The 24,808-nt window shown below is 48.7% G+C and overlaps 11 protein-coding genes across 11 annotated transcripts; 4 read left to right on the forward strand and 7 right to left on the reverse strand.

Annotated features, from left to right (window-relative positions):
* Positions 1-967: 967 nt before the first annotated feature.
* VFPPC_05371 (protein kinase-like protein) lies at positions 968-1,945 on the reverse strand (the record flags this gene model as incomplete). Its single annotated transcript, XM_022428453.1, has 4 exons — positions 968-1,144; positions 1,195-1,487; positions 1,544-1,872; positions 1,941-1,945. 4 exons carry the CDS (start codon positions 1,943-1,945, stop codon positions 968-970), a joined length of 804 nt encoding a protein of 267 aa, XP_022284248.1.
* Positions 1,946-2,801: 856 nt separating this feature from the next.
* VFPPC_05372 (hypothetical protein) lies at positions 2,802-4,163 on the forward strand (the record flags this gene model as incomplete). The annotated part of the gene is made up of 3 exons (XM_018284578.1): positions 2,802-2,942; positions 2,992-3,526; positions 3,574-4,163. The coding sequence occupies 3 exons, from the start codon at positions 2,802-2,804 to the stop codon at positions 4,161-4,163; spliced, it is 1,266 nt and encodes a 421-aa protein (XP_018141337.1).
* A 519-nt stretch (positions 4,164-4,682) lies between these two features.
* On the reverse strand, positions 4,683-5,816 carry VFPPC_05373 (cell wall glycosyl hydrolase YteR; the record flags this gene model as incomplete). Its single annotated transcript, XM_018284579.1, has 1 exon — positions 4,683-5,816. The coding sequence occupies one exon, from the start codon at positions 5,814-5,816 to the stop codon at positions 4,683-4,685; it is 1,134 nt and encodes a 377-aa protein (XP_018141338.1).
* A 594-nt stretch (positions 5,817-6,410) lies between these two features.
* On the forward strand, positions 6,411-6,890 carry VFPPC_13827 (activator of hsp90 ATPase 1-like protein; the record flags this gene model as incomplete). The annotated part of the gene is made up of 1 exon (XM_018291599.1): positions 6,411-6,890. One exon carries the CDS (start codon positions 6,411-6,413, stop codon positions 6,888-6,890), a length of 480 nt encoding a protein of 159 aa, XP_018141339.1.
* A 4,471-nt stretch (positions 6,891-11,361) lies between these two features.
* Positions 11,362-13,326, forward strand: VFPPC_05375 (heterokaryon incompatibility protein (HET) domain-containing protein; the record flags this gene model as incomplete). The annotated part of the gene is made up of 2 exons (XM_022428454.1): positions 11,362-13,215; positions 13,321-13,326. The coding sequence occupies 2 exons, from the start codon at positions 11,362-11,364 to the stop codon at positions 13,324-13,326; spliced, it is 1,860 nt and encodes a 619-aa protein (XP_022284249.1).
* A 978-nt stretch (positions 13,327-14,304) lies between these two features.
* VFPPC_05376 (protein kinase-like protein) lies at positions 14,305-15,201 on the forward strand (the record flags this gene model as incomplete). Its single annotated transcript, XM_018284582.2, has 1 exon — positions 14,305-15,201. The coding sequence occupies one exon, from the start codon at positions 14,305-14,307 to the stop codon at positions 15,199-15,201; it is 897 nt and encodes a 298-aa protein (XP_018141342.2).
* Positions 15,202-15,431: 230 nt separating this feature from the next.
* On the reverse strand, positions 15,432-16,895 carry VFPPC_05377 (cytochrome p450 protein; the record flags this gene model as incomplete). The annotated part of the gene is made up of 1 exon (XM_022428455.1): positions 15,432-16,895. The coding sequence occupies one exon, from the start codon at positions 16,893-16,895 to the stop codon at positions 15,432-15,434; it is 1,464 nt and encodes a 487-aa protein (XP_022284250.1).
* Positions 16,896-17,338: 443 nt separating this feature from the next.
* VFPPC_16146 (hypothetical protein) lies at positions 17,339-17,800 on the reverse strand (the record flags this gene model as incomplete). The annotated part of the gene is made up of 2 exons (XM_018293899.1): positions 17,339-17,622; positions 17,686-17,800. The coding sequence occupies 2 exons, from the start codon at positions 17,798-17,800 to the stop codon at positions 17,339-17,341; spliced, it is 399 nt and encodes a 132-aa protein (XP_018141344.1).
* Positions 17,801-19,334: 1,534 nt separating this feature from the next.
* On the reverse strand, positions 19,335-20,210 carry VFPPC_05378 (hypothetical protein; the record flags this gene model as incomplete). The annotated part of the gene is made up of 1 exon (XM_018284584.1): positions 19,335-20,210. One exon carries the CDS (start codon positions 20,208-20,210, stop codon positions 19,335-19,337), a length of 876 nt encoding a protein of 291 aa, XP_018141345.1.
* Positions 20,211-21,621: 1,411 nt separating this feature from the next.
* Positions 21,622-21,939, reverse strand: VFPPC_05379 (hypothetical protein; the record flags this gene model as incomplete). The annotated part of the gene is made up of 1 exon (XM_018284585.1): positions 21,622-21,939. One exon carries the CDS (start codon positions 21,937-21,939, stop codon positions 21,622-21,624), a length of 318 nt encoding a protein of 105 aa, XP_018141346.1.
* A 1,201-nt stretch (positions 21,940-23,140) lies between these two features.
* Positions 23,141-23,482, reverse strand: VFPPC_13828 (hypothetical protein; the record flags this gene model as incomplete). The annotated part of the gene is made up of 1 exon (XM_018291600.1): positions 23,141-23,482. The coding sequence occupies one exon, from the start codon at positions 23,480-23,482 to the stop codon at positions 23,141-23,143; it is 342 nt and encodes a 113-aa protein (XP_018141347.1).
* Positions 23,483-24,808: the final 1,326 nt, after the last annotated feature.

Consider the following 24,808-nt stretch of genomic DNA (forward strand, 5'->3'; position numbering starts at 1 on the left):
CGGCACTAAATAGCGGGGCAACGTCGTGCCTGAACTTTACCGGGAAGTCAATACTAATGTCAATGGTTGATGAGGGTGGCTACGAAAAATTGCTATGTTGTGAATGGACTACTTTATAATGATTCAGGCGGCGGGTGAATCGTAGGGATTTCAGAGGCTACGGGATATTGCTGTGCTAAAACAACATGACAACATCTAGTGTGAAACCGGCCTTGTTACCATGCACCTGTGCCCTGGAACGGTAAGAGATTGAACAGCACGGCAAGTGCAGATGATTTGATGTACATATAATACCGGGAGCAGTGGCGCAGTGGAATCTGATGGGAGTGCCCAATGCCATATACAGTATTTAGCCAAAAACGTGTGCCTACATCCCAGTATACAATAACATGTCACGATATACAAGATACTGCGTGACCTGCTGCGGAACTTCGTCGCCGTTACTTACTTTTGATTTCCCAGTATTTCCACCTGCCATCTCAAACCATCATCAGTATGCCCACCGTACTAGAGATGGATCTACTGACCTTTGCCTCTTTCCTCATCTTGTTGTCATTAGGGCATATGTTGCACTACGGATCTATACCTGTACAAGTGGTCGAGATTCGAGCGACAACAAGGTAAGACGCAAACAGTAGACTTTTACAGCGTCACTTGCCTGTGACCCCGAAAAGTAGTACCCAACTAGAAGGCTAGTACATGGAATGGGTTGGTTGTCAGGATTGCCACGTCTCGACCTCCGTGGGCTAGTCCTCCTGTCTGTGCTGCACCAGGAACTCATCTTCGAATAGATCTTCAGCCGACGGTCTGTCCTCGGGAAGCCAGCACGGAATCCTCCGGACCAGATAGAGCAAGAGCTCCTTGTCTTTCCCTTCTAGTCGGACTTCGCGGCTCTCAAAAGATTGCTGTGGAATAGTGTGTACGCGATCCATTTTCCTAAATTTGTCAGTTCTCTGCGCAGGAAAGTTCAGGCCATGGCTTTATCGTCGGCATCCCAGTATCGACGGCATTCTGGGCTCCCTTCCAAGAATCGTTTTGGAGGTTGTCCCATTAAAGACACCATTTCTGCTAGATGCTGTTCGTCATTCAGAACCCCATCTTTCATCGCGTGGAACAAACGACCACCCTCAAACAGGTCCCATATCTATTCCTGATTAGAAAGTAGGAAGCAGAGGAAGGATAGTAGGCACACACCATAACTCCAACCGACCAGATGTCAATCTTTGAGTCCCACTCCATACCCATGATAACCTCTGGCGCTCGATAAACACCTGGCATAACGTCGCCAGAGTGAGTGTTGCCTATTCTCGCTGCGCCAAAGTCGCATATAATTGGCATGCCAAAGGTAATGGGCATTGGTTGTGAAACGTAGATTGTGCGATCTGAGAGAATTTTCCGGGCAGATGGCTGTTCAAGCTCGGATCGTTCAATCTTTTCAAAGACGGATGGATCTGGGCTGCTTAGTAGGACATTATTTGGTGATATGTCTGTTGAAATTCTCATGTAAGTCTGAAGCAAGCATGCCAGCTAACAGAAGACGAACCTGTATGTACCACGTTTGCCTGATGCAGGAAGTCTAAACCCAATAGCACCAATTGCAACGTCTGCTGCAGCAGCTTTTTGTTGAAAGCTTTATCAGGAAATTTATTCCGAAATTTCGTAAATGTTAGGCCGAGCGGGTTGAAAACCAGGCACTGGTGCGTGCCATGCGGCCCAACGACTTGGAAATCGTCGCGAGTCGCGCGTAGAAGTTGCTTGCCTGGATGTTCCGCCGCCTCGATTGAGGCGATATGACGAGAGACAGCCAGCTCATTGTTCACATTTGCTGTGACTTGCGTCGTGCAAACCTTGAGCGTTAGAAGGCTTCTCTTTCTGGACGTTATCATTAGCGAAAATGCGGCAGGGATGGAACCTTGAATGAACGTATTCCTGAAGATCACGACATAGCCAAACAGTGGATGCTGTGCCGAACCCAAGTTTTGCTATGACTCGGTACCTGGAATTGAATACTTTCCCTAATTTGACGGGATAAAATCGCTCGGCTTTATAGTCCGGAACTGTTTCCTCCTCAATTTTCATCCGCAGAGGGAGACTTTCGAAGTTGTCTGTTGAGAGAGAACGCGTGTGAGAGGATTGGATTCTTGAGCCGAATGCTCCACTAGAGCTGACCAAGATTGACGAGAGCCGGGGTACATAGTGGCGTGAGGTTCTGAATAGACCTGGGGACAATGTCGCTATCATGATGATGCTACAGCGCTGAGCATCTCAATTGACAGAGCCTGGCATCATTGAATCAGCAGTTAGTAATGCCACATTCGAATACCGAGCCAGGACGTGAAGTCTTCTCCGGGCAGGACCTACGAGCATACTTCACAGATCTTCAGATACACATCCAACAAGTTGGTCGCTGGTGGCTTTCAGGGTCCAAAAGCCCACAAAATGGTCGACTGGTCTCCAGCTGGGACCCTGACAATCACAAGTTCACCCAGTGCCTGGTGTCTGGCGCAGACACACTAAGGAGTGACGTTGACCTGTTTCAGCTCACCAGCAAAGATGGAATGGTGGCGAAGATTTCAGGAAGAAGGTTGGTAGAAATTTAGAAGCTGCAGCCTAGAATTCGACCAAGCTGCGATTTCAATCAAAGAATGTGCTTGAAGGCCAATAACCGCCCAGTGGCTCAAATCATCCACACCAGGCATAACATTGAAGGTTGACAAGGTTCGGGAGCTTGAATGTGGTGCAGTTTTGGGTGCCTTCCCCAGCGAGCAATTAACTAAAGCCCCACACGTGACGCCTCCATGATGGCATTCATCAAGTTGCTCAGCTGGACTGGAATACCATTCTTCACTCCGACACAATCCAAATTATCCTTATCATTGAAATCAGGGCAGATAAACTCTCCCCCAATCATAAAAATGTGCGGCCGGTACGCATTGGCGCTTGTAAGTCACTGTACGTTACGGTGAATCGAGCTTAAACTAACCACATCAGCGCGCCTCACAAATCCGTCAATTGTTACAAGACGACGGCATGTCTGTGGACTATTCTATAGATGAAGATGGCCCTGGCGCCCCCAGGCAATCTTATAATTTTGCCCCAGGATACCACGGCGTTGTCTACAGAGCCGATACCCCAGATTGGGGAGCTGGTCCCCGCTCTCGTTCTCACCAGAACAAGGACACTGGTGATGATGCGCCAGTTGAAGAAGATGCCGCTGTTCCCGCACCCACCGGTGAAGTCAAGTATAAGCTGCAATCAATGAAATGGGGCCTCGTGCCGTTCTGGACAAAGCGAAACCCCGACTACCAAACCATTATGAGGACCATCAACTGTCGTGAGGACTCGCTCAGCACCCCGGGCGGCATGTGGGCTTCCATGAAGAACAAGAAGCGATGCATAGTGATTGCGCAGGGGTTCTTTGAATGGCTCAAGACCGGACCAAAGGACAAGTTGCCTCATTTTATCAAGAGAAAGGACGGCCATCTCATGTGTTTTGCCGGACTATGGGATTGCGTTCAATATGAGGGTGCGTCGCTATGGTCTCACATCAAACGCGTCACTGATATCAAGTAGGCTCGGACGAAAAGCTGTACACTTACACCATCATCACAACCGACTCCAACAAGCAGCTCAAGTTCTTGCATGACCGGATGCCCGTCATTTTCAACCCTGGCTCAGAAAAGATCAAGCAGTGGCTCGATCCTGCAAGGTATGAATGGTCGCGGGAGCTGCAGTCCCTGCTGAAGCCGTTTGATGGAGAATTAGAAGTATACCCCGTTACTAAAGACGTTGGTAAAGTGGGCAACAACTCGCCATCGTTTATCATCCCCCTGAACAGCAAGGAGAACAAGTCAAACATTGCCAATTTCTTCTCCAATGCACAGCAAAAGGGGGGTAAAGAGACGAAAACAGGTGCCAAGGCGGAGGCGAAGCCAGTGGTTAAGGATGAGCCTGTGGAGGAGGATGTGAAGAAGGCTTCCCAGACGAGCGGTAGTTCACAAGAGAAGCGCAAGGAGCCGCCTACGAGGTCTAGTCCGCCGATGAAAAAGCCGGCTTCGGAAAAGGCAAAGATTAGTGCGACGAAGAACGAGTACAAGAGTCCTAAGAAGGTGAGGGAGCCGGGATCGCAGAAGATTACGAGCTTCTTTGGGAACTCGGCATGATGATGGCATGATACAAGGACTATAGCACAGTTTGTGTCCTTGGACAGACGTCGGTTCTGCGGGAGGCTGTATTCTGAAAGGAGTTTTGGATGACTCCGTGGTTTGGCTGCATGCAGCCATGGGCCAATGTCTCCGAATGACAGTCTATTGAGGGTTCGTATACAAGAATAACGGACCTCGCATCCAGTGGCTGCTTGGCCTCCAGCTGCGAACCGAAGCCGAAGCGTCTGGCCATGCAGGTTACAACGAGCAACACTGCATGCACCTTGGGCAACTTGAGTCCAAGCGATCATGCACAACAGTTGGACAAAGTTCCAGCCTGGGCTACGACATCACCGTGCCGAGTGGGTGCTGGTCTCAGCAGATAGGAATCGGTGACTGACTGGCATTCCCACAGAGGTTCATGTACAAGCAGTATATCCTGCGATAACTATGCACCACACAGCCAAGTCTCACGCCAGCAAACCGACAATCATAAATAATACGCGGAAAATAAACTCAAACTATAACCCAGTGCCCCTACTCCAACCTCTCCGCCTCCAACGCAGCCAACACAAAAGCCGCCTCGCCCAACAAACTATTCTGCAAAATCGGCCTCGTAGTATAATACTCAAACGTAGCGCTCGAATTCAAACTACACACCGAAACCGTCTTATCAAACCCAACCGTCCCATTCCCCGTATCCGTAACAAACTTGTCCACGGTGTACTTGTACGCACGCAGTGCCGTCCCCTTATAATCAGGCTGCTCTCCGTACAACAGCCCCGTCCGCAGCGCTTTCAGCATAGAAAACGTGAAGAGGGCGGTGCTCGAGCTCTCGAGATAGTTTGCCCCTACGCCGGGTAATGTGACGATTTGCCACCACGCACCGGTTGCAGGGTCGGCGTGCTGGACGAGTGAGCTGGAGACTTGGAAAGTGATGTTCTTGATGAGGCTGCATAGGTTGATGAGGTCGCCGTGCTGGACGGTATTGCAGGATAGTGTGTCCCAGGTTTGAACGAGGCCGGTGAGAAACCAGGCGAGTGCTCTGCCCCAGACGTATGGACTTGCACCGGTGGTTTTGTCTGCCCATACTGCTTTGCGGGACCAGTCGTACCCGTGGTAGAGGAGCGAGGTGTTTGTCTGTGTGCAGTGGTCGCGGAGGAGGTTGATCTGTAGCTTCATGTCTGTGATGTTTGGGTATGGCATGGCAGCCATGAATGGCAACAGGGAGAACATGCCGTCTGCGTAGCTCCATTCCGGATAGACGTAGTACCAGAATCCGCCGTCGGGATTTCTCTTCTGCAGTGCGAGAGAGGCATTAATTGCGGCGAATGACTGGTGTGATTGCGCTGAGAGACGGCATTTTGCGGAGTTGATGGCCGTGGCGAGAGAGAACCGGTCGAGCGGCTTGGTTGCGTCGACAGTGGCGTTGGTTAGATTTGCGGACGCGAGGTCCAGGATGGTGGTGAGGTAGTCTGTGTATTTGACGGATGGATACTGCGCAATGGTTGCTTCGAATGCTTGGCCGAGGAGGCCGATTTCGAGGGTGCTTGTTGCTTCGCCGGAGGTGGTGATGCCTTGGTTGCGGGAGATGATGCTGTCGAGCATGAGGGTTGATAGGCGGGAGGCGAGGACTGGGCTGGCGAGGAGGCAAGCTGTGAGGGGACGCATCGTGGAATTGTGTTTGGGGTTGTGAAGTTGGGATGTGTCTGGTGGTTGACGGGTTGTTGGATGTCCGTATTACCCGTGATGTCGATCTTGTGAGGAATGGATCGACGTCATGGTTTGGCAGGGCGATGTTGGGTATTTTGTGTTTGTCTGGGGAGATCGTTGGCAGGTTATGTGCAGTGTGCACAGACTGGTGTGATTAAATATTAAATCTGATGGTATTGCGCGATTATTTTCTCGTTGGTTGACCCGTCATGAAAGCTTGTATCGTAAGATGGGACAAGTCATTTCAACATTTCGAAGGTTCATGTCAGATTGGCACCCACCAGACGGCCGGCAAACGGCATATGTGTGGATCTGCATTAGACTTTCCAGACTGGACAATTTGATCAAATTCAGCAATAATCTGACAAGGATGGCTGCACATGTGCCGGTAACCGTGAATTCGTGTCGCTGCAGATTAACTGCGTGAACTCTGTGGGCGTGTATCACGACATCGTTAACGCATGTTCACCATTCAAGTTCCCTTCACACAACTTCATCCAGCAACACAAACACATCTTCTGTATCATATCCCCAATACATCATCACAACAAAATGTCAATGCAACTCACCACCGCCCCCTCCGTAAACATCGGTCTCCTCATCCGCCGTCCTCCACACACCGTCTTTGAAGCCCTCGCCGACCCATCCATCACCACCCGCTTCTGGTACACCAAATCCTCCGGCCGAATGACCCAGGGCGCCGACCTCGAATGGCAGTGGGAAATGTACGGCGTTTCTACTACCGTGCACGTCCAGACCGTTGAGCCGGATCGTCTTATCCGCTTCACATGGGGCATGTACGACAAGGAGCGGCCGTCGACGGTGGAGTTTCGCCTTATTCCGTATCAGGGCGATACGTATTTGAGGGTCGTGGAGACGGGGTTCACGGGGGATGCGGATAATCAGGTTAAGAGGGCGGTGGACTCGACGGGCGGGTTTACCTTTGTTATAAGTGCGTTGAAGGCGGCGTTGGAGCATGATGTTACGCTGAGTGTGACGGCGGATGCGTTTCGATCTGATTTGGAGGAGTAGCTGCAATGTTGGTGCGCTTATGAAGCTGAGGTACAGGGAGGTGATGGTTACATGCGTATCCTTGTTATGGCGTGGTGTTTCTTTCGGATACGAGCACTGCCCTGTGGCTTACTTGGACCCGGTATGAGGCAAGTTTGGTACTTTAACTTTGTATTTCGCTGCACTGTCTGTATCTGTGCTGAATTGACTTTTGATCCTTGTCAATATGTTCAAATGTGTGGATACGCGCGTATCAGGGCCATGTTCATCAGGCTGTTTTGTTAGTCATAGACTCGGAATGTCTTCAAGAGACAGGGATGTAATATCAGTGCCTAACCTTCCACTCCTGTACTTGAAACTGGAAACGAGTGCTGAACACGACAATTCACTCCGTCTTACAGTTGAGCCGGGACTCAACATCCCCTCGATCAGCACGGCTCGCGTACGGTGCAATTACAAAGACCATCACGGTAATCCAGTCAAATTGGCCCACACACTTCACAGGAGAATGAAAAGTTGAATTCTGCCATTTCATACGTCATGACCCCGGCGGCTCAGGATCAGGATTCGCTATCCGCAGCACACTCTCCTTCTCCGGAACATACTCCAAGCTCCCAGACCGGTTCCTCCACGAGTACAAACTATGACTAAACGGACTTATTCTGGCGTCGGAAAACGGATTCGACAAATTATCAATAGAGTCTCTTGACATGTCTGCCGGCCGCATGGGGCTGATGCTTTCAAACTTGTCGTCCGCGTCGGCGTGCTTCCTCTTGTAAATGAACCATATTACCCCTATGGCGACGACGGCAATTCCTCCAATCGTTCCGAAAACTATGCCCAGAATTGTTGATATCTTTGTTCCGCTGGTACTGGTGGAGTCTGCGTCCGTGGCTTTCACCGTTGGTATGACCGTTACGGTTCGCGCGACGCCGTCTATGGTTGTTACGCTGGGTATTATTGTCGATGTAGAGCTCGTAGTGGCCGTGGCAGAGATTTGCTGTTATTGTTAGTGCTGAGCGTGAACAATTCTAATGTACTTACACTTGATGCACCTCTGGTAGATTCTTTCCCATCCTTCAACCCAAGTACCAGCTCTGAATTCAACAACACGTAGCTGTACCGACCGCTGCCGCCGCACATCTCAAACGGATACCCCGGACAAGGGAGATTACATCCATTCTTTTGCGTTTGCTTGTCAGGTGTGTAGTTTGTGCACCAGCAGTTGCTGGATTGTATGACGGCGTATGCAAATTTGCCGGTACATGTTGTTCGACACTTGCCCTCGCTTTGGTATATATCGCCGACTGTAACGGTTAGCTTTTCTCACGGTGAATCAGGTTGCTGTCATACCTGGACGAGAATCAGAGGTGTTGATGTCGGCGCAGAGGTTTTGTGCTGAGGCGTACGCCATCAGGACACTTAGGACCAGGCAATTGAGCATGTTGACTCTTCTCACAGCTGGGACAAACTGTCTGGATGGGATTGAAGAAAGGAGGAAATGGTTGGAAAGAAAACTTGTTCTGGCTGCTTAAGTCGGCGCGGCCTCATTCGGATCGATGCCGAATGCCCCCTTGTTGTATCCACTGTGCCTGGTTCCTTGGATGATCCTTGGCGTGAGATGGTGTGAACTTAAAGTTGGGCTCCGCTCGTTGTTTTCGGACCAAGGTTGGGTGATGTTGTTGGCATGTTCTTGGAAAGCCTCGTATTTGAATAGTGAAGACTTGATCTTACTGCTGCTCGTATTGTGGCATTACTCTGTGTGTATTATGAAATAGCTATGAACTTCGGAAAGACATTTTTACAACTGTTTTGATGATAATGAACTGTACCTCATCGCGCATGTGGATATATCCACAATACAGGCTTCAGCAGGACAGGGTCCATTCGGACTGGACGTCGTTGTTTATTACTGATTAGTATACCGGGCTGTTTTGGTAATGCGGCCCGGAGGACACCATAGTCGACGCTAGATCGTACAGTCGCGTAACTAGATCGTGATCGACCTGTGGGTTTCTCCACCGGAAAGAAAGTTTGTTCACGGATTTTTCGGGCAGCGTTTTCAAGGGTTATGCCTACCATGAGCGATTGGCAGATTTTGGGTAGCATGTGTTTGTAAGTTTGGATTGGTGCGAAATGCCGGTGGACGATTGTCGAGCTCCGTGTTACTGGCCTCGGGTTTAGGGGAAGTACAGGTGTTGCGCTTTTCTGGTTCATCGATATTTATTAGCTGATAACGGGAAAAGTCGGTGATGGCTACAAACAACCGATGTCGTTCAAGTTTATCGAATGGATGCCGTTGCAATCACTATAAAGACCCATACTTCCTTTCATTATTTCACAGATTCAGGTCCGTGGTCCTAAAGCATCACCTACGACCAACACGCTGTGAATGTAACTGTTACATTAGCAGTCGGCTTAGCACCCGATTGTGACAGTATATACAAAAATAGATGGCGAATCTAGCACTCATATTTGCCTGGCCGCGCCACCGACTCTTATCTGCGGTTCATAAAATTTGCTTACATTTATTTCTTGGTCGAATGGCCATCCGCTTCTTCAAATCCAGTCTAGTCCAGCAGTCTCTTCAAGCATTACTAAATCCTTGGTGAGTCCAATTGCATATTTATTGCAACAAAGCCTTGACATGAGAATGCCATGTGCGATGCATGAGAAACAACTCATCTGGCGTAGCTACATGGCACCCATCCGCAGCTATCATTAGAAAGGTTCGCCCGGCAACCCCGTTCTCCTCCCAGTTGTCCGCCAGAATAGCTAGAGAGAATCCGATGCGGTGAGGAGAGACCAAATTTTTATTGTCGTTGACGACCGAAAACTCGTTACGGTCAATGACGCACTTTGACTTGGCCTGTCTGCGACATAATCCCTGAGTGTGCACATTAGATGGTAAGCAACGGCCTAAGAAGACAGGAAACAGTTAGCCCCTCGCATTTCAAAGGACGTAATATGTATAATATGTACACACCCGGGCAATTTGCAGGTTTCGACAAGTAGTCGGTATTAGATTCTGTCAGTGTTGATAAATCGGATGTAGCATTCATTCCAGTGTTCATCTATGGGTCTGTGAACGGGTGTGATTCTCATCAGAAGTTGCTGCAGAGCGTCATAAATCTGTATTTGACTCAGGACCTGCGCTTCACTCATATCGCTGAAACTGGGGAGTCTTTCTCTGATCTTGAAACTGAGTTTCCTCTGTGTCCTGCATGATATAGGTGGACGTCGCCATATGTCAAGGTAGGACTTCTTATGGCCGGTCTGAAAGGGCGGTTCTAGTCCTCAGGCACATCGGCAATGTCTTCCTGATGGGGGTTGATTATTTTTCGGAAGAAGCACCGTCCGGGTAACGCTAAGAATGTCCTCTACTCTGTGAGCTAGAAAGGCGTTTTCACCATATGTCGAAACAATAGCCACCGTGACGTCTTGGGGGCGATACTCAGCGCTGTTAGGTGTCGCAGCCTCATGGCGACAGGCATTAACAATTCGTTGCAATACCGGAAGGCCGTGGCGGTATTCGTGACGGCGTTGACGAATATATATATGTATTCAGCGAGCTTCCAAAGAATCCTGACAATAGCAATCCAGTTCTCTCGATCCGTGGTCGTCTTTCAAGCCCAAACATTGCTGCTTCGCCATGAGTGTTGCAATAGTGCATTCGTCTCTTCGCCTCTGAGTACAAGTTTGATGAAAGCGGGGAGTAGCCGTACTGATCCTGGAGGCGGATTGCAAGTATAGTATTGTACCTGTGCCCGTGGCTCGCGACTTCTTGCTCGAAAAAAGGCATTTGGTCAACTCCCGCGTCTCCAAGGTCAGAACGGCAAGGCAGACCTCAAAGTGAAATCTGACATGACAGCCTCCTTGCCTGCCCACAATTTGGGAATGTCCATACCTGCATTCCGTTGAAGATGACGAATTTGTGTGGCCATGTTCAGCTCTTCATAACGCCACATGCCTTGTTACTTTCACTTGACCCGTCTTTGAGCTTTGATGAACCCCAGCTTTTCGTCAACCCGAAATATGCCAGACTGTATGGTGGCCGCGGCTCATCAGAGTCTGGGAGCCTACGCAATGAGCCCGAAGGACATTGTCCATGGCTGAGTCTCCCCGTGGCGAACGCCTGATGAAGGTGGCCATGCCGCCCACTGACCTTGTGACGTCTTCGATGGCTTCGCGAGGCGGACGGCAAAGATCTCGGTGTCAATTATTGAGATTTAGTAAAGGGGATGCTCAAGCCAGCAGCAGACAGTGATTAGGCGCCTTTTTACCAAGTACGTCCTTGTCACATCAGCCGGGCAAACTTGTAGTGACTAGCTGTCATTTGGCAACTGGATCTGGCAGCTTCGTACATGTTGTTTTTGCGATTCGCTCCTGTTTCATCCCTATGCGGCTTCATGGGTTTCTTAACCATGTTGGTTACTAAGGGTCCACGTGAAACAGTACATGGTTTGGCGAGATACTAGCAAAATTCGTGCTCATGGCTCAAAAATTGTACGAGTCCCTCAAATTCAGCGACAATTCCCAACAAATCTGGCTTTTGGTGGTTCTCCCGTCTGCGGAATTCTCAGCCCCCATCGAATGCGAACTCTCTGTCGTGTCCTTAGCAGACACCGGTCCGTATGCTGGGCTCTCTTATGTCTGGGGTAATGCTGCAAATCGAGTTCCGATACGAGTCAATGGAAGTGAGGTGTATATTACAGTCAATCTCGCATCTGCACTTCGTCATATCCGCTTGCGGTCTGAGGAGAAGATCCTTTGGGTGGATGCCCTGTGCATTCACCAAGATGATCTTGAAGAGAAGTCCGGCCAAGTTTCCATGATGGGAGATATATACGGAAGTGCAGAGAAGGTGATAGTTTGGCTGGGAGAAGCTACTTTGTCTACCAACGCCGCCTTTGCGTGTTTCGGCATGGTCGACGAACCCCCGCCTGAGCTTTGGGACTCCGGTCTGGTTGGTGAGAAGATTCTAAAGCAAGTTGGTGAGAGAGTGGTGGACGGTGTGTTTGACGTATTTGCCCGCGACTGGTTCACAAGAATGTGGGTGGTTCAAGAAGTAGAGCGAGCGCAAAGTATCGTCTTCAAATGCGGTCAAATGGGGATGTGGCCGAAGGACATCTCATCAGCGGCCTATTTCTGGAACGACCTGAGCGAAACAAAAACCGGCTACGAGAGGCGTTTCAAGGAAACGAACCCTAGAACGTATTCTTTTCTCCAGAGCCTAGTATGGGGAGGCATCGAGAGCTGTTCTCTCTATCACCTCGTGCAAGTTCATTGCTACAGGAGATGCAGTCGTCCAGAGGACAAGATATATGCGCTGATGGGCCTTGCCAGGGATGCCGGCTCGTACGGTGTGGCTGATTATACAAAGTCCTGCAAAGAGGTCTACACGGAGTTTGCAACGGCAGTCATCGAAAACACGTCGTCTCTAGATATCATCAAAGCGGCGGGCCTTGGCCTTTCAACAGAAGGACGAAATTTGGCTTTACCTTCATGGGTTCCCAATTGGACCACCGGCCGATCCTCTGAAAATTTCTTTGGATTCGCTCCCCAGGCCACTCTTGGCATGGAAGCACAGTTCAGAGTGGAAGGACGACATTCCTTGCATGCTCGTGGCTTGGTCTTTGACACAATATCCTATGTCGTATCCATACCTCCAGTCGACTCTAGAACGGAAACGAGCTGGCAGGATGTTTTGAAGAGCTGTCAAACTGGTAAATACCACGGTGGTATTTCAAAATTGCAGGCCCTGTTCAGAGTTTTGCTTTTCAATTACGATACCGACGCGGCAAGTCAATTCAGATTGACCGCTGGGAGAGCAAATTTCTCACTCCATCTGCAGGACTTTCTCAAGGAACTTGGCAGCAGCGTTTCTGGCTATGACACTGTGGACTCCCGGCCGGTGGAGCGGTTTCTGGGATGGCTAGGAGAGGAAAGGAACGGGCGATGTGATGCCGAAATATTGGGACCATATTTTGGGGTCAACTGTACAATGGACGAATGGGGAGGTCTATTGAGAACTCGGGTTCATCGGTGGAGGACTCGCAACAGTTGTTTGCTCGGTACCTCTGGCAGAGACCTGTTGGAGACGGATGGAGGATGGATGGGTCATGCGCATCCAGGCGCGCGGAAGGGAGATCTGACCTGCTTGGTGTTTGGATGCCCAGTGCCAATGATTCTACGTGAAGTAGGGTCACACTTTGTCATCGTTGGCCCGGCTTATGTCCTTGGCATCATGCAAGCAGAAGAGGTATTAGGCCTCAAGATGAAAATGGGCTTATTGGAAGAAAGGGACAGCACTGGCCCCGAAGGTTTCGTTCATGAGTGCTATCGTGTAAGGAATTTTGAGATCCGATAGTCCATAAACCGCGCAAGACGTATCGAAGAAATGACCGCGAGGTTATTAGCCAGCAAATCTGAGCGGTCCGCTGATGCAGAGAGATAGTTCAAGTTGTATTCCGTTGACGAGATGATTACTAAGATCAAGACACATTCTCACAACAAGATCAAGTAGTTCATTTCGGACTCAGATGGGATCCTTTTAATAGCCAAGGAGCCAAATGGACTGAAGCAATCTTCGAATCTTTATACGATGAGAGCTAGTGTTTCCCGTCGACCACCAGCTGCGCAACAGGAAACAGACCAGACACTTATAGGCTTACCCGGCTCACCAGACCCGAATGTCGCGCGATTTGCTGCAGCGGGAGAACTACATTCGCAAGTTCCTCAGGGTCCCATCTAGGGAAGCCCAGCTTGAGAGATCGCGCCGATTCGCTGCGCCGGCCAAGTTCACATGTATTGTTCTACAAATCTCAACAAGGTGTCTAGTTGCTAGCCTCGAATTCTTTCGCTTCATATTTGTCGCCTCGAAGCTTAAATTGTTCTTTGAGAGCTCAAGATGCAGGTCTTTCTGGCAAGTCAACTGCCCGTGTATAAAGTCCGGGAGTTTTAATAAAGCTCTTGATTTCTCAACCGGACTTGTTTCATAATGTCGAGTGACTCAGGTCTTTGCGCGGGGCAGAGTCATTCTGCTTACTACGCTTTCGTGCCCCTTCAATGTTCCTCAAATTGTGACCCAACAGGCTCAGTCGCGCCAACAGCAATTGCTCCTTTTGTCTTTCTCCAGGCGCACCTACTTCTGTCTCTACATGCCCATTCACAAAAGACTTATTGCAGACCTCAAGCCTTTGGCGTCTTCTGTGGCACACCTGCTGTTGATGATTGGCAATGAGGTAGGCAGACCTTGTAGACATACACCACCCGAATGATGAACTAACATCTCCTCAGCTCAACTACACCGTACGCCCTTACTAGCAGCGCGGCTGGGACCCCGTTTCCCTCCCTTGCAGGTCGAACTCTGGACTTGAAAACATCTTGCGGGAAAGACGTTCAAGTTACCGTCACACGCGTATGCTCAGTTACGATGTCACCTGTCATGGAAGTGCAACTGAGAACGTCAAATGGATTCAGGACAGCTATTCTCAAGCTATTCGATCAATGTTTTGGAGTGTCCCGCAAGCAGCATCCGTATAACCAACAAGCAGCAGCTGCGTGGCAAGACTGTGTTCGCTCTGGCTTAGCGAAAAGACTCGTTGATGAATTCCAACAGGATGAAAACAATATCAGAAAGGCGCGTTTTGGAGACACTGTTGACGACGACGCTGACGACGACGAAGAAGATGAGGATAAAGAAGAATCAGAATCAGAATCAGAATCAGAAGATGATGAAGAAGATGACCTCAGAGTGTGGGAAGCTATAATATACCACAGGTCTCAGAAACAATACGAAAGAGAAGTTCGAGCTTACAGCAAACTAAAAGCACTTCAAGGCCGATGCATTCCAAGATTCATCAATTCAGTCATTTACAGCCGACCAGGAGCACCTACAGATCTTCCAGCAGCATACTTTCAAGTTCCAGGTATACTACTCGAATGTATTGACAGCTTCCCCCTTTCAAAACTTACAACAAAGGTCCCATATCAGCCATTTCTTTGGGAAAAGATAATAGAAAGCGCAGTTGATGTGGTTCGTGAAGTTAATACAGCTGGGGTTGTGCATCATGACTGTCAACCTCGGAATATGCTGGTAGCGCAGAGAGATGGCGCTTTTCAGTTATACTTGATTGATTTCGCACAGTGTGCATTTGAGGAGGATTACAAGGACACAGAGGACCTATCGGATGAGAATGGATATGCACATATTGTGCACCTGAATGATAATGCTGTGGGTATCGCGGTTCTTATGGACCAAAGGGTAAAGAGGGAGACATCTTATACACTTCGCCTTAAGACGCTAGAGGATTTAAAGCAACTAGCTTAGCTTTAATTAGTGGTTTGAGATGAGGCTGAGGCTCAATGGTTGCCGGATCATAACAGCCGTCAACCACTTTGACCTTTGTTACCTGTGATATTGGGGCTTTCATCCTCATAGAGTTGACCGGCAGCATCAAACCCATGAGTGTTTCCTACCATGTTTATCATCCTTGTGACGGAAACTCGTTAGCAACAAACACACTAAATAAAGGTCATCTCCTCTGCCCATCCATTATCTCACACTGGTGTCAAATACATCTGCAAAGGCGGCTTCTCCCAAAACAAATAATTCTTCTGTCCCTCCAACCAGCCCTTCCCATCCTCTTCAATCCGTAAATCAAACGCCCAGGTCAACCGCGCCAGAATCAACCTCATCTCCGCATATGCCAAGTTCTGTCCAATGCAGTTCCGCGGCCCAACCAAGAACGGATTAACCACATCCAGCCTGTCATTCTTATGCCTCCCCACGCCAGGATTGGCAAACCGCTCTGGACAGAAGGAGTATGGATCCTCAAAGTATTCCGAATCGTGATACGCTGCCCATTGCCAGACACTTACTGTCGTGCCTGCAGGTACAAACGTCCCGGCGATTTCTGCGCCTCCCTTAGGTGTAAGTCGTGGAGCTGCTCCCGCCACTGGCGGATAACACCTCAAACTCTCCTGTAATACGGCCGTCAAGTAGGACAACTTATTCACAGTTGTAAGTGTAATGTCGCCTTCCGTCTCGAACAAGCCCCGTACTTCGTTCTTCAACTTTTCCATGACGCCGGGATTAGCGGTGAGAAGATACAGCGCCCCCGTCAGCAAGGTGGCACTTGTTTCGCTCCCTGCGACGATTAACAAACTCCCATTCTCTACAAGTTCGTCCATGGCCATCCCACTCTTGATTAAGCCGTCCAAGAAGTCATTTCTTCCGGTTCCCAGCTCCACCCGCTGCCGGGTTTTGGACTTGGTCAACTCTACGTGCAGAGCTAGCTCCCTTTCTCCAACTTTCAACTTTCTCATAAAGAAGATTGCTACCCGTAGAATGCCGAGTGCCTTGAGAGCATGTATCCTGCTCATGTTTTTCACTGTTCCAAGGATGAGTTTAACCCACGGGTGGTAGCCGCTTCTGCTTAGACAGCCAAAGTCGGACCCAAATGCTAGATTCCCTATTAAGTCGAATGTAGTATAGGCCATCCATTTTGTCATGTCAACAGGGACGGAATCGCCGTTAGAGTTGGTGCAGTTCTCACGTAGGCGTCTCATTAGTAGAGACACATACGTGTCTAGGACCGGTTCTTGGGCCATCAATGCGCGCTCGCTGAATCCCGGAGCTAGTAACTTCCTCGTTATGTCGTGACTTTCTCGGTGGGAGCTAAGTAGAGATGTTGTGGTGATGTCCGTGGCATTGTAGTATTTCATGTCGTGTGGAAGTTCGTGTGTGCCAGGCTTGCGGGCGTAGATATCTCTCCAAGCCTGTGGGTTGATGAAAGCTAGTTCATTTGGTGCAATACGGATGATTGGGCCATATTTGTTGTGCATGTCTGTGATATGAAATGGGAGCGTGCCGCTTAGAAGGTGATATGTCTTTGGGAGGACGGATGCCCGGTTGGTGAGAGGGCCGGGGAAGCGACGGAGTGGGTGGAGGAAGACATTGTACACCAGCCGAATAGCGATATAGAGTGCACCGATGGCAAATACTGTTAAAATGAGGTTCATTTGGGCTGTGGATGGCGATGATAGCCTGGCGAGATGATGGTTTGTGGAGTTTGTATTATGAGTCGATCGGTTCCAACCCCACCAATCCTTTACTCTCTCTACAGTGTGAGCTTGCGTGAGACATGCAGGCTCTAAGTCAGTGGTACAAGAGACTCTTAGTCAACGGCTGATAGTCCGTAACACAGGAGTGTCGTCATACTCTGGTGAATCAGCTTCCCACAAGACAGACATTTCACCTCACTATCAGGTTTCAGCGTGGCCTGTGGTCAAGAAGCTTGTTCCAAAAAAAAAAAAAAAAAAAAAAATGCTTACTCAATAATCTGTCGGCGGAAGACTACCATCAAAGAGCATAAGGATGGCAAAAGTGTGATTTGATTCATGCCTATCATAATCTTCTTTTTCGAAACAACAAGGGATACCAAGGCGTGATAATTACCCAGCTGCTACAATGCCTTTCGCCAGCAAAAGTAGTCAGTTTGCTTGCCAATCTTGCCCTCTTGGTTCCACTCAATCAAACTAACCCCAACCGCCTTGCCCTTATCTCCCCTCTTGTACGGCGAATTTGGAAAACCAGCAGGTACGGTAAAGTTGATCTCAGCTTCCCATGTTGCTTTTTCCATTGTCCCGCTTAGACCCAACGTAACGACCTTGATGTCAGCAGACAGCGTAAGCATGGAGCCGACAACCGCCTTGGCTGCCACCTTGTCCAAGCCAATATGTTGTGCTACTATACGGAATTAGCGAGCAAATTTGAAAAGAGTAATATCCTTTGACAATGGCATGTGCTTACGATAGCCGGAATATTCAAAACCACCATCTGCCCAGTGGCTGAATACTCGGTCTGGCTGACCTGTAGCCCACGACTGTCTGTATGCTTCGATTCGAGACTCTAGTATTTCTGCCATTGCGGCGTGACTCGTCTGACTTCCACTATTTTCTTCGGGGGTTCCAACGAGTATAGTTAGATTGAGGTACAGACTTTCAGGATCTATCGAAGCTGGGCATTACGACTGGAATGAGGCAAGTGCCTCTTCGAACGACATAGGTGATGAGACCTACCGACAATCTTGAGCCTACCTGTCACAAGGACTGAGAAGACAAGACTTGAAGCAGAAGGTATTCACTGAAAACGTCTTAAGTTGTTAAAGGTCTTTGGTTTAATCCAAGTTCCGACCGTCCTTCATGCCCGAATAAATAGTCGGGCAGGGTTACTTTGCCCGTGACCTCCAATTTGTTCCACTCTTAGTCTCTATGATGTTATGCAACACCCGTGATTAGGCTTTATTAGCAGTCCCAGTCTCACTCGGCAATCTGGTTGATGTGGTCCTATGGCCCAGCCGAACCGACAGGTTGGGAATTTGAATATACTCATTAGTATTGGGAAGGTCAATGTAACCACGGCCACGACAATGTTGAATGTTGTGCCGAAATGCACTTTTGTGACCATGGTTAAACAATCGTTTACAAATCCATCTGCATAAATTACCCGAATAATACGGAGTGTGTTTCGATTTAAGTTAGACAAACTAAAAATTTTTTATTTATTATTTTACTGTAATTCCAAACGGATATGGTGCTTTTTGGCGATACGTCCTTCACCTGGACAATACCAAGGGCAAAAGCCATTTGATGCATGGCGTCGTCGGCGCACACCCCCGCGACGACCCTGAAGGTTTTTTGCTGCAAATCTGGGGAGAGCTCCAGCTGGCATGCCAGAAGGGATCGCAATTCAGACATGGTGGTCGTCAGCGTGGATGGGAGTCACGGTTGGCTGGGCACACGGAACCCGTGGCTGTTGTCGCGGTACTGCGGGTGCCCGTCTTGACTCGCTCATCTTGGTGGCTCTCATGACTAACTCTTGCGGAGACCAACGGAATCATGAATGACATTCTCTTTTCCCTTTTGCTGAGTGCTACGTCATGTTGAACTTGTGGGATAAGAGATCACCCCCTTCTAGAAGCCACATCGAAGGTGGAAAGCAAAATGGCAAACTAGTGGCGTCTTCTGTAAATGTCATGTCCCAAAGACATTAAGATTTAATTTACTGGCGAATCTGTCAACCTTTCTGTTAGGTGGGAAGGCTCTGATTATGGTGCTAGTAGCTACAGTTTGATTGCTAGAATAGTAGCCTTGGCCCTTTGATTTTACATAGGTCAAATAGGATGGTTTTATAGCCGCAACGTTGCCGCACATACTTGCTAATTCCGGTACCACTCATTGTGGTGATGGTATGATGGATCCAACCACTGTATCGTACGTGTAAGTACTATGCATTTTGACAGCTTTGCTTTGCGTACACAGGACTTGTTTTATTGTATCCCCTGTCCGTCTTCGATCTTGGTCGCTTATTCACAGCCCAGCCAGCGCCTCTGCCTGCTTTGCTAGTTTGACCACAACATTCAGTAAAGGCAAGGGTTAAGGTCTGCCAGAATAATCAAACTACGGCCCATTCATATCTTCTCTTGAGAATTGGTAGTTCGTAGTTTGGCCGCTTCTGGTTTGACCAGCCGTTGATGCGGTATACGTTCGTAGAAATTGCCAGTATGCTTCGCTGTATCGGGGCCGATGGATAATGTCGATTAGTTTGTTGAGAATAATAAACTCCATCTTGAGCTTAAGGCTATATATAAACGGCTGATAAGTGGTCTGTACATAAAGATAGCCCGTGAACTCAGTAATGCAAAGAGAGATGTCGAAGAGGATTACAAGACTGTTGATCAGAACAAGTTGTCGAATAACATTCTGCCCTTCCTGGCCTCTGTTAGCGAGGATGACTTTGAGGCTATGTCCCGCTTCCCATATGTAAATGCCAGAGATGATGAATTCCTGGAGGGTGAACACAGATAGCTGGACTCTCTCCCATACGTTAAATAAGTGAAGAAAACGGCCAGGATCCAATTGACAACCAAGCCAGACAATTGTGACGGGGATGTGAATGATGAAAAAGTTGGTGACAATCATGGCAAGCACCCAGCGTATCGTCTGCCTGTTAGACGTCACAAGATGGAGCCGGGAGTACAAGACAACTGACTGGCCTGTAACCATCACCCACCAGTTAAGTACCAAGGCCACGGATATCGGAAAGTTTGCCACGAGACCAAAGAGTCGAAGAATGTTGGCGATTGCGAAGAAGAGGGTACCGGTATTGGCAATAAGTATGCTCCAAAAATAAAGACCGGTGTATTTCTTGAAGGTATGAATGGCAAGGATAAAGATTTCCACGCAGTTAAGACATGCCATGCCAAACAATGCCGAAAGGGTCATAGAGATAGCCAAGGGAGGCGATATTGGTCCTGTTTCCCCCCTTTCACCCATGTTGTAAACGCAGGGAAGAGGACAGACGGACCCTTTTGCAACAGCATGAAAGGATTAGAGCAGTGCCGGTTCTTGTGCCGACTACCTAGCGGTAAAGAGTATACATATGTACCTTGCCCAATGTGCCATAAGGCTAACACAAAAGGTTAGGAGAGTAGGCTGGGGAAAATAACTCAACGATAAGATGTATGTATGAGAGACGCACACGCACTGTTTGCAAATCACAGCCAAGGGGCCCAACTTTTAATGTATTTGGGATTGAACACAAGCTAGCAAAGAGTGATGGTAGTATCGGCCATGTCAAATATGCACGCCACCCACATGCTATTGGCTATTGACAGTGTCGTCTCTTTTAATGCATCAGATCCTGCACCTTCAAATCGCGCGACGCCTCACTTTTTGGCACTCGAATTCCCTCGCACCACCTTTGGTGGTGCTTATCACCGAAACGAGCACCATCAGCACATCGAGCCGTTACATTATCTGGTCATACATGTAAGTATTTGCCCACCTCCTCGTACCCCGGGCCTAGAAACGGTGGCGTTGAGGTACATAGAGGTGGGCAAATGCTTATGGCCTCCCGCTGTGCGTTCTTGCCACGGGGTTGAGCTGAAGTCTACTGTGGTGTATAAGGTGCTTATACCTGGGGTTAATATTAGGGGAGCCCGCTGTGCTGATGTGCCTTTGTGCTGACAAGCAACAACTACTCCGTACGTAAACCAAACATTAGGTGGGGTGTGGCACAGTCACATCACATCTCCAGCGTAATGTTCGAGTCAAGGTACATCCAGAGACTGTTATTGGGAGATGTGAATAGCTGTTCGGCCAACAGTCGACGCTCAGAAACAGGATATGATATGCCGCAGGCTCAAATTGCGCCAGCCATTTGTTGTTGCTGCTACTACTACTATTGGTTGCTCGAACCAAAAAGAAAGCACTGCAGCAAGTAAGTTGGCTATTTGTTCATCTACTTACACCGGGCTGCCTTGTGTAACAACATCAGTCGGTACCTCTAACATACAAGCGCTTCCTTTTCCCACCACGAGCACTGAGTCTAGACTGCCTCCCCTGCTAACTGAGGCCAATGACTTCTTGACAGGTTAAGCCTCAAGGGGCGGGAAGTAGTGGCCATGGCGTTTGGAAGCTCTAGACCAGGTAGTACTTTGCAATTGGCCACACCTAAAATAGTCGTGCAAAGTACTCCCTGTTATCTCCGGACGGCCTACAACTTGGCGTGTGTCGACTCATGGAATCGGCACAGGGATGATTATTTCCCCTTTTTTGTTGTATATATAAAAAGGTAATTGTGTCCAAAAATCCACGTAGCCAAATTTGACTAGCACTCTGCATTTTGTGTTGGTAGCTGCTGCATGCATGCTATACACGTCTGGTCGGACATGACGGAACAAGGCTAGTATTTACTTCTGCAATGCACCAAGCAGCATGCCAGACCATGATGGATTATTAATAACACCTGGGAGCTATGCTTTAAAAGAGGCATGGACACATGGCATGTCAGCACGAACGTCGGGAGCAACTGCGGGAGACGCTGACGTCTAGGGATGAAGCGAAAGTGGAAGATGCGCTGTATATAAATTAACCGGGAGACGACCATCACGAGACTCAGCTTACATGTATTCTTGGCCATGTTGGGCGGAGAAGCGCGCAAGTTGGACGCTGAGGCAAACTGGCATCTCCTTCTCCCATCAGACCCGACGATTCGGTCCATTGGACGCTTTTCGGAGGAAGAGACTAACCTGGGAGAAGACAGACCGTCTTGTTAAAAACAGAAATCGATCGACCAGATGCTAAGTGTCTGTTCCATTAGCGGGTATTACCTACAGTTCAGTTGATACAAGACAGCCCTTTTCATCTTTTAACGGTCTGTGAACATATCTCCAAGTGTGTGATGCACACAATGCACAGGATGCACAGGCTGTCCCACAAGGGTTAGGGTTGGGGTTAGGCAGCGCGTGAAGGCACTAGGGGCGGGCGGCCACAGGCGGCAAGTGTCTGGTGTCTGGTGGGACCTTGCAGGCCGATGACGATGGCTGTATGGCTGTATCTAAAGCACCAGACCGCAACGACACCAAAACTGGCCACCATAATATTTCGCTCTAATTATCTCAGTTCTGCCAGATTACGGATTCTTTAACCCACTATATGCAAGATATAAAGCGTGTATCTTATCGGTTGATAGTGTCTGGTCCGTTACAACGTAATTATCACCCCGCTAGTTAAGTCCACGCTACCATTTTGGATCTACAGCTAACTTATGTAATGGGCTGAGCCTGATGGATGGTGGCTTGGCTTGCGCTCTCACCTTTATCACTGACCTTGTCTCTGGTAACCCCCAAGCAATAAGCGACATTAGCAGAAGCAAGCTTACAAGCTTACAAGAGCTCTGCGAGCTCTTACTTTCTTGCTCTCCTTTTCCTTTTCTCCTTACCAGTCTCAGCCATAGTGACCGTAGGCTATTAGATTAATAGCATACACAGGTGGTACCTCACGATGTCACCTATCTCGCAACCATAAGATGCGACCTTTCATAGAAACATTTTCAACTACATGGCCGCCTGTGTTTTCCGTAGCGTGATGCTGGTTGGATGGTATGTCTACTGCATTCGAGGTTTACTGCTGAGGCGTGTACGTATCCTGGTGCAGCTGCAGTGGAATACCACGTCTCCAGAAGAATAACATTGCACTTTTATAACGGTTGTTTAGCATAATTCTATCATATTTAGCCTAGGTGCATGTCTGATGTCCCCGCAAACAAACTTAGCTATCAGACAAGCATTAGCAAGGGACAAGCATAGTATAGTGACTTCAAGCCCTTAATAACACATGATACTTGTTGGCACAGATAGTTCCCATAGTACCGTGTGTTGTTATTCGCACCATACTTGTCGCCGCATTGCACCCCAAGTGCCTCAGACAAAGCCACAAGCAATTCCCGACCCAATGGCATTGCTACCACCAGCACTATTAAAAGAAGGATAACAGACGCCAGTGCTGCCAGCATAATTGCACGTAGTCTGCGGGCCAGCGCAGGCAGCACGACTGTATGTCGTGATGGCCTGGTCGCCGCCGCCTGGATAGGTAATGATGTAGGACTGGAATCCGGGCACGCCAGTGGCACAGCTATTGTCCCAGACGTTGCGGGAGCCGACGGAGTTTTGGCAGTTTCTGTCCGAGTACATCTCGAGAATAGCGCCGTTGGCAACGATTGCGAAGGCGCTGATGGCAGAGACGGAAATCTTGTTGAACAACATTTCTGCAAGGTTCGTAAGTAGATAATAAGAGTATACGCTTGAAATTTGCGCTTACTGAAGAGGGAGTCTTCTGGACGGGTAAGTTTAAAGTAGGCGAGGCTTAAAATGCTGGAAATGGGTGATTGTTGCTAATGAGGAGTGAGTGGTTTGAACGGCAAAACGTATCCCTTTATACGTGAAGTTGTTATCCGATTTTCTTCATCACGGCGACAAGATATCCTGCTTGGTAATTTTTACATCCTCTTTTGTCAGAGATGACGAACCATTCATTCTTGAGGCCTGACTGTAGGTTTTGCCCGTCGCCCGCCTCCTCAATGACCCTTTCGTATATTACAGGACGACGTCGCCCGATAATGAAGGCAAACTCCAAAAGTAGTCAGCATCCCGTGTCGGTGAAGTTTAGTGGCGCGCCTATCAGACTTGACCCCCAACTCTAGCCCTTGTCAAGAACATAAGGCATTGATGTAGGATTCTAAACTATTGCCTTGATTGCTGACATTGCATTCGCCATCTGCACCCTGCCAGCAGAGCTTCTTACAGTATGGAGCCATGAATGCAGAAGGAGGGCATGTGCTCCTCCGCCACTCTTCAGGTAATGCTTATTTTCTCGGGCCGTCTTGCTTAATCTCGGGACAGACATGTATACTGCAAGGTCGGGATATGCGGGTGACTTTTTTCTGATCTAGCCAAAATGCAAGGAGTAGACGCCTTTGGATGGTTGGTTGATTGTATTTGTCACTTGTCTGTGGCGAAAATAAATGATTGCCACAATGCAAAGATCCAGCAGCAACGGGCGTTATGTGGCGTTCCCTTGTCGTTCTCCTCTAAGAGCTTTGCAAAGAGAACGGCATATAGGCAATACACGGCAACTCCGGGCGTGGAAATGAATGAGTTAATATTCGGATGTTTTTTCTCTCAACAGAAGACACAGCCGCGATGGCAGTGTTTAGTAACCTGCTGGGCAATTATGATAAAGACAGCCACAACAATACATGCAGTAATTGTAACTAAGTGTTGCCATAACGTGATCGATCGGAGACGAAATAAGTCTAGTGAGCTTGTTAATGCCCGGAGCCTACTTCCCTGTCTCAAAAGTCTTCCGCACAGCATAGCCTCGTGCCTTGATTGCGGTTAGGAGACCAGATTGGCCGGTCCGCAGGGGGAAGCTTCTCGGAGAAAAGCACCGCTAAGTAATTCGGCCTGGCAAAAGGAACGATCCACTGATGCAGATAGATTGTCTGAGTTACATCCGTTCACAAAACCAGAAGTAAACAAAGAGTTTGCTATCATGTGGTTTGGAATAATATCGCGGCATCAACCCCCCCG

The sequence above is a fragment of the Pochonia chlamydosporia genome, chromosome 5, assembly GCF_001653235.2.
Source record: "Pochonia chlamydosporia 170 chromosome 5, whole genome shotgun sequence".
Classification (NCBI taxonomy): Eukaryota; Fungi; Ascomycota; class Sordariomycetes; order Hypocreales; family Clavicipitaceae; genus Pochonia; species Pochonia chlamydosporia.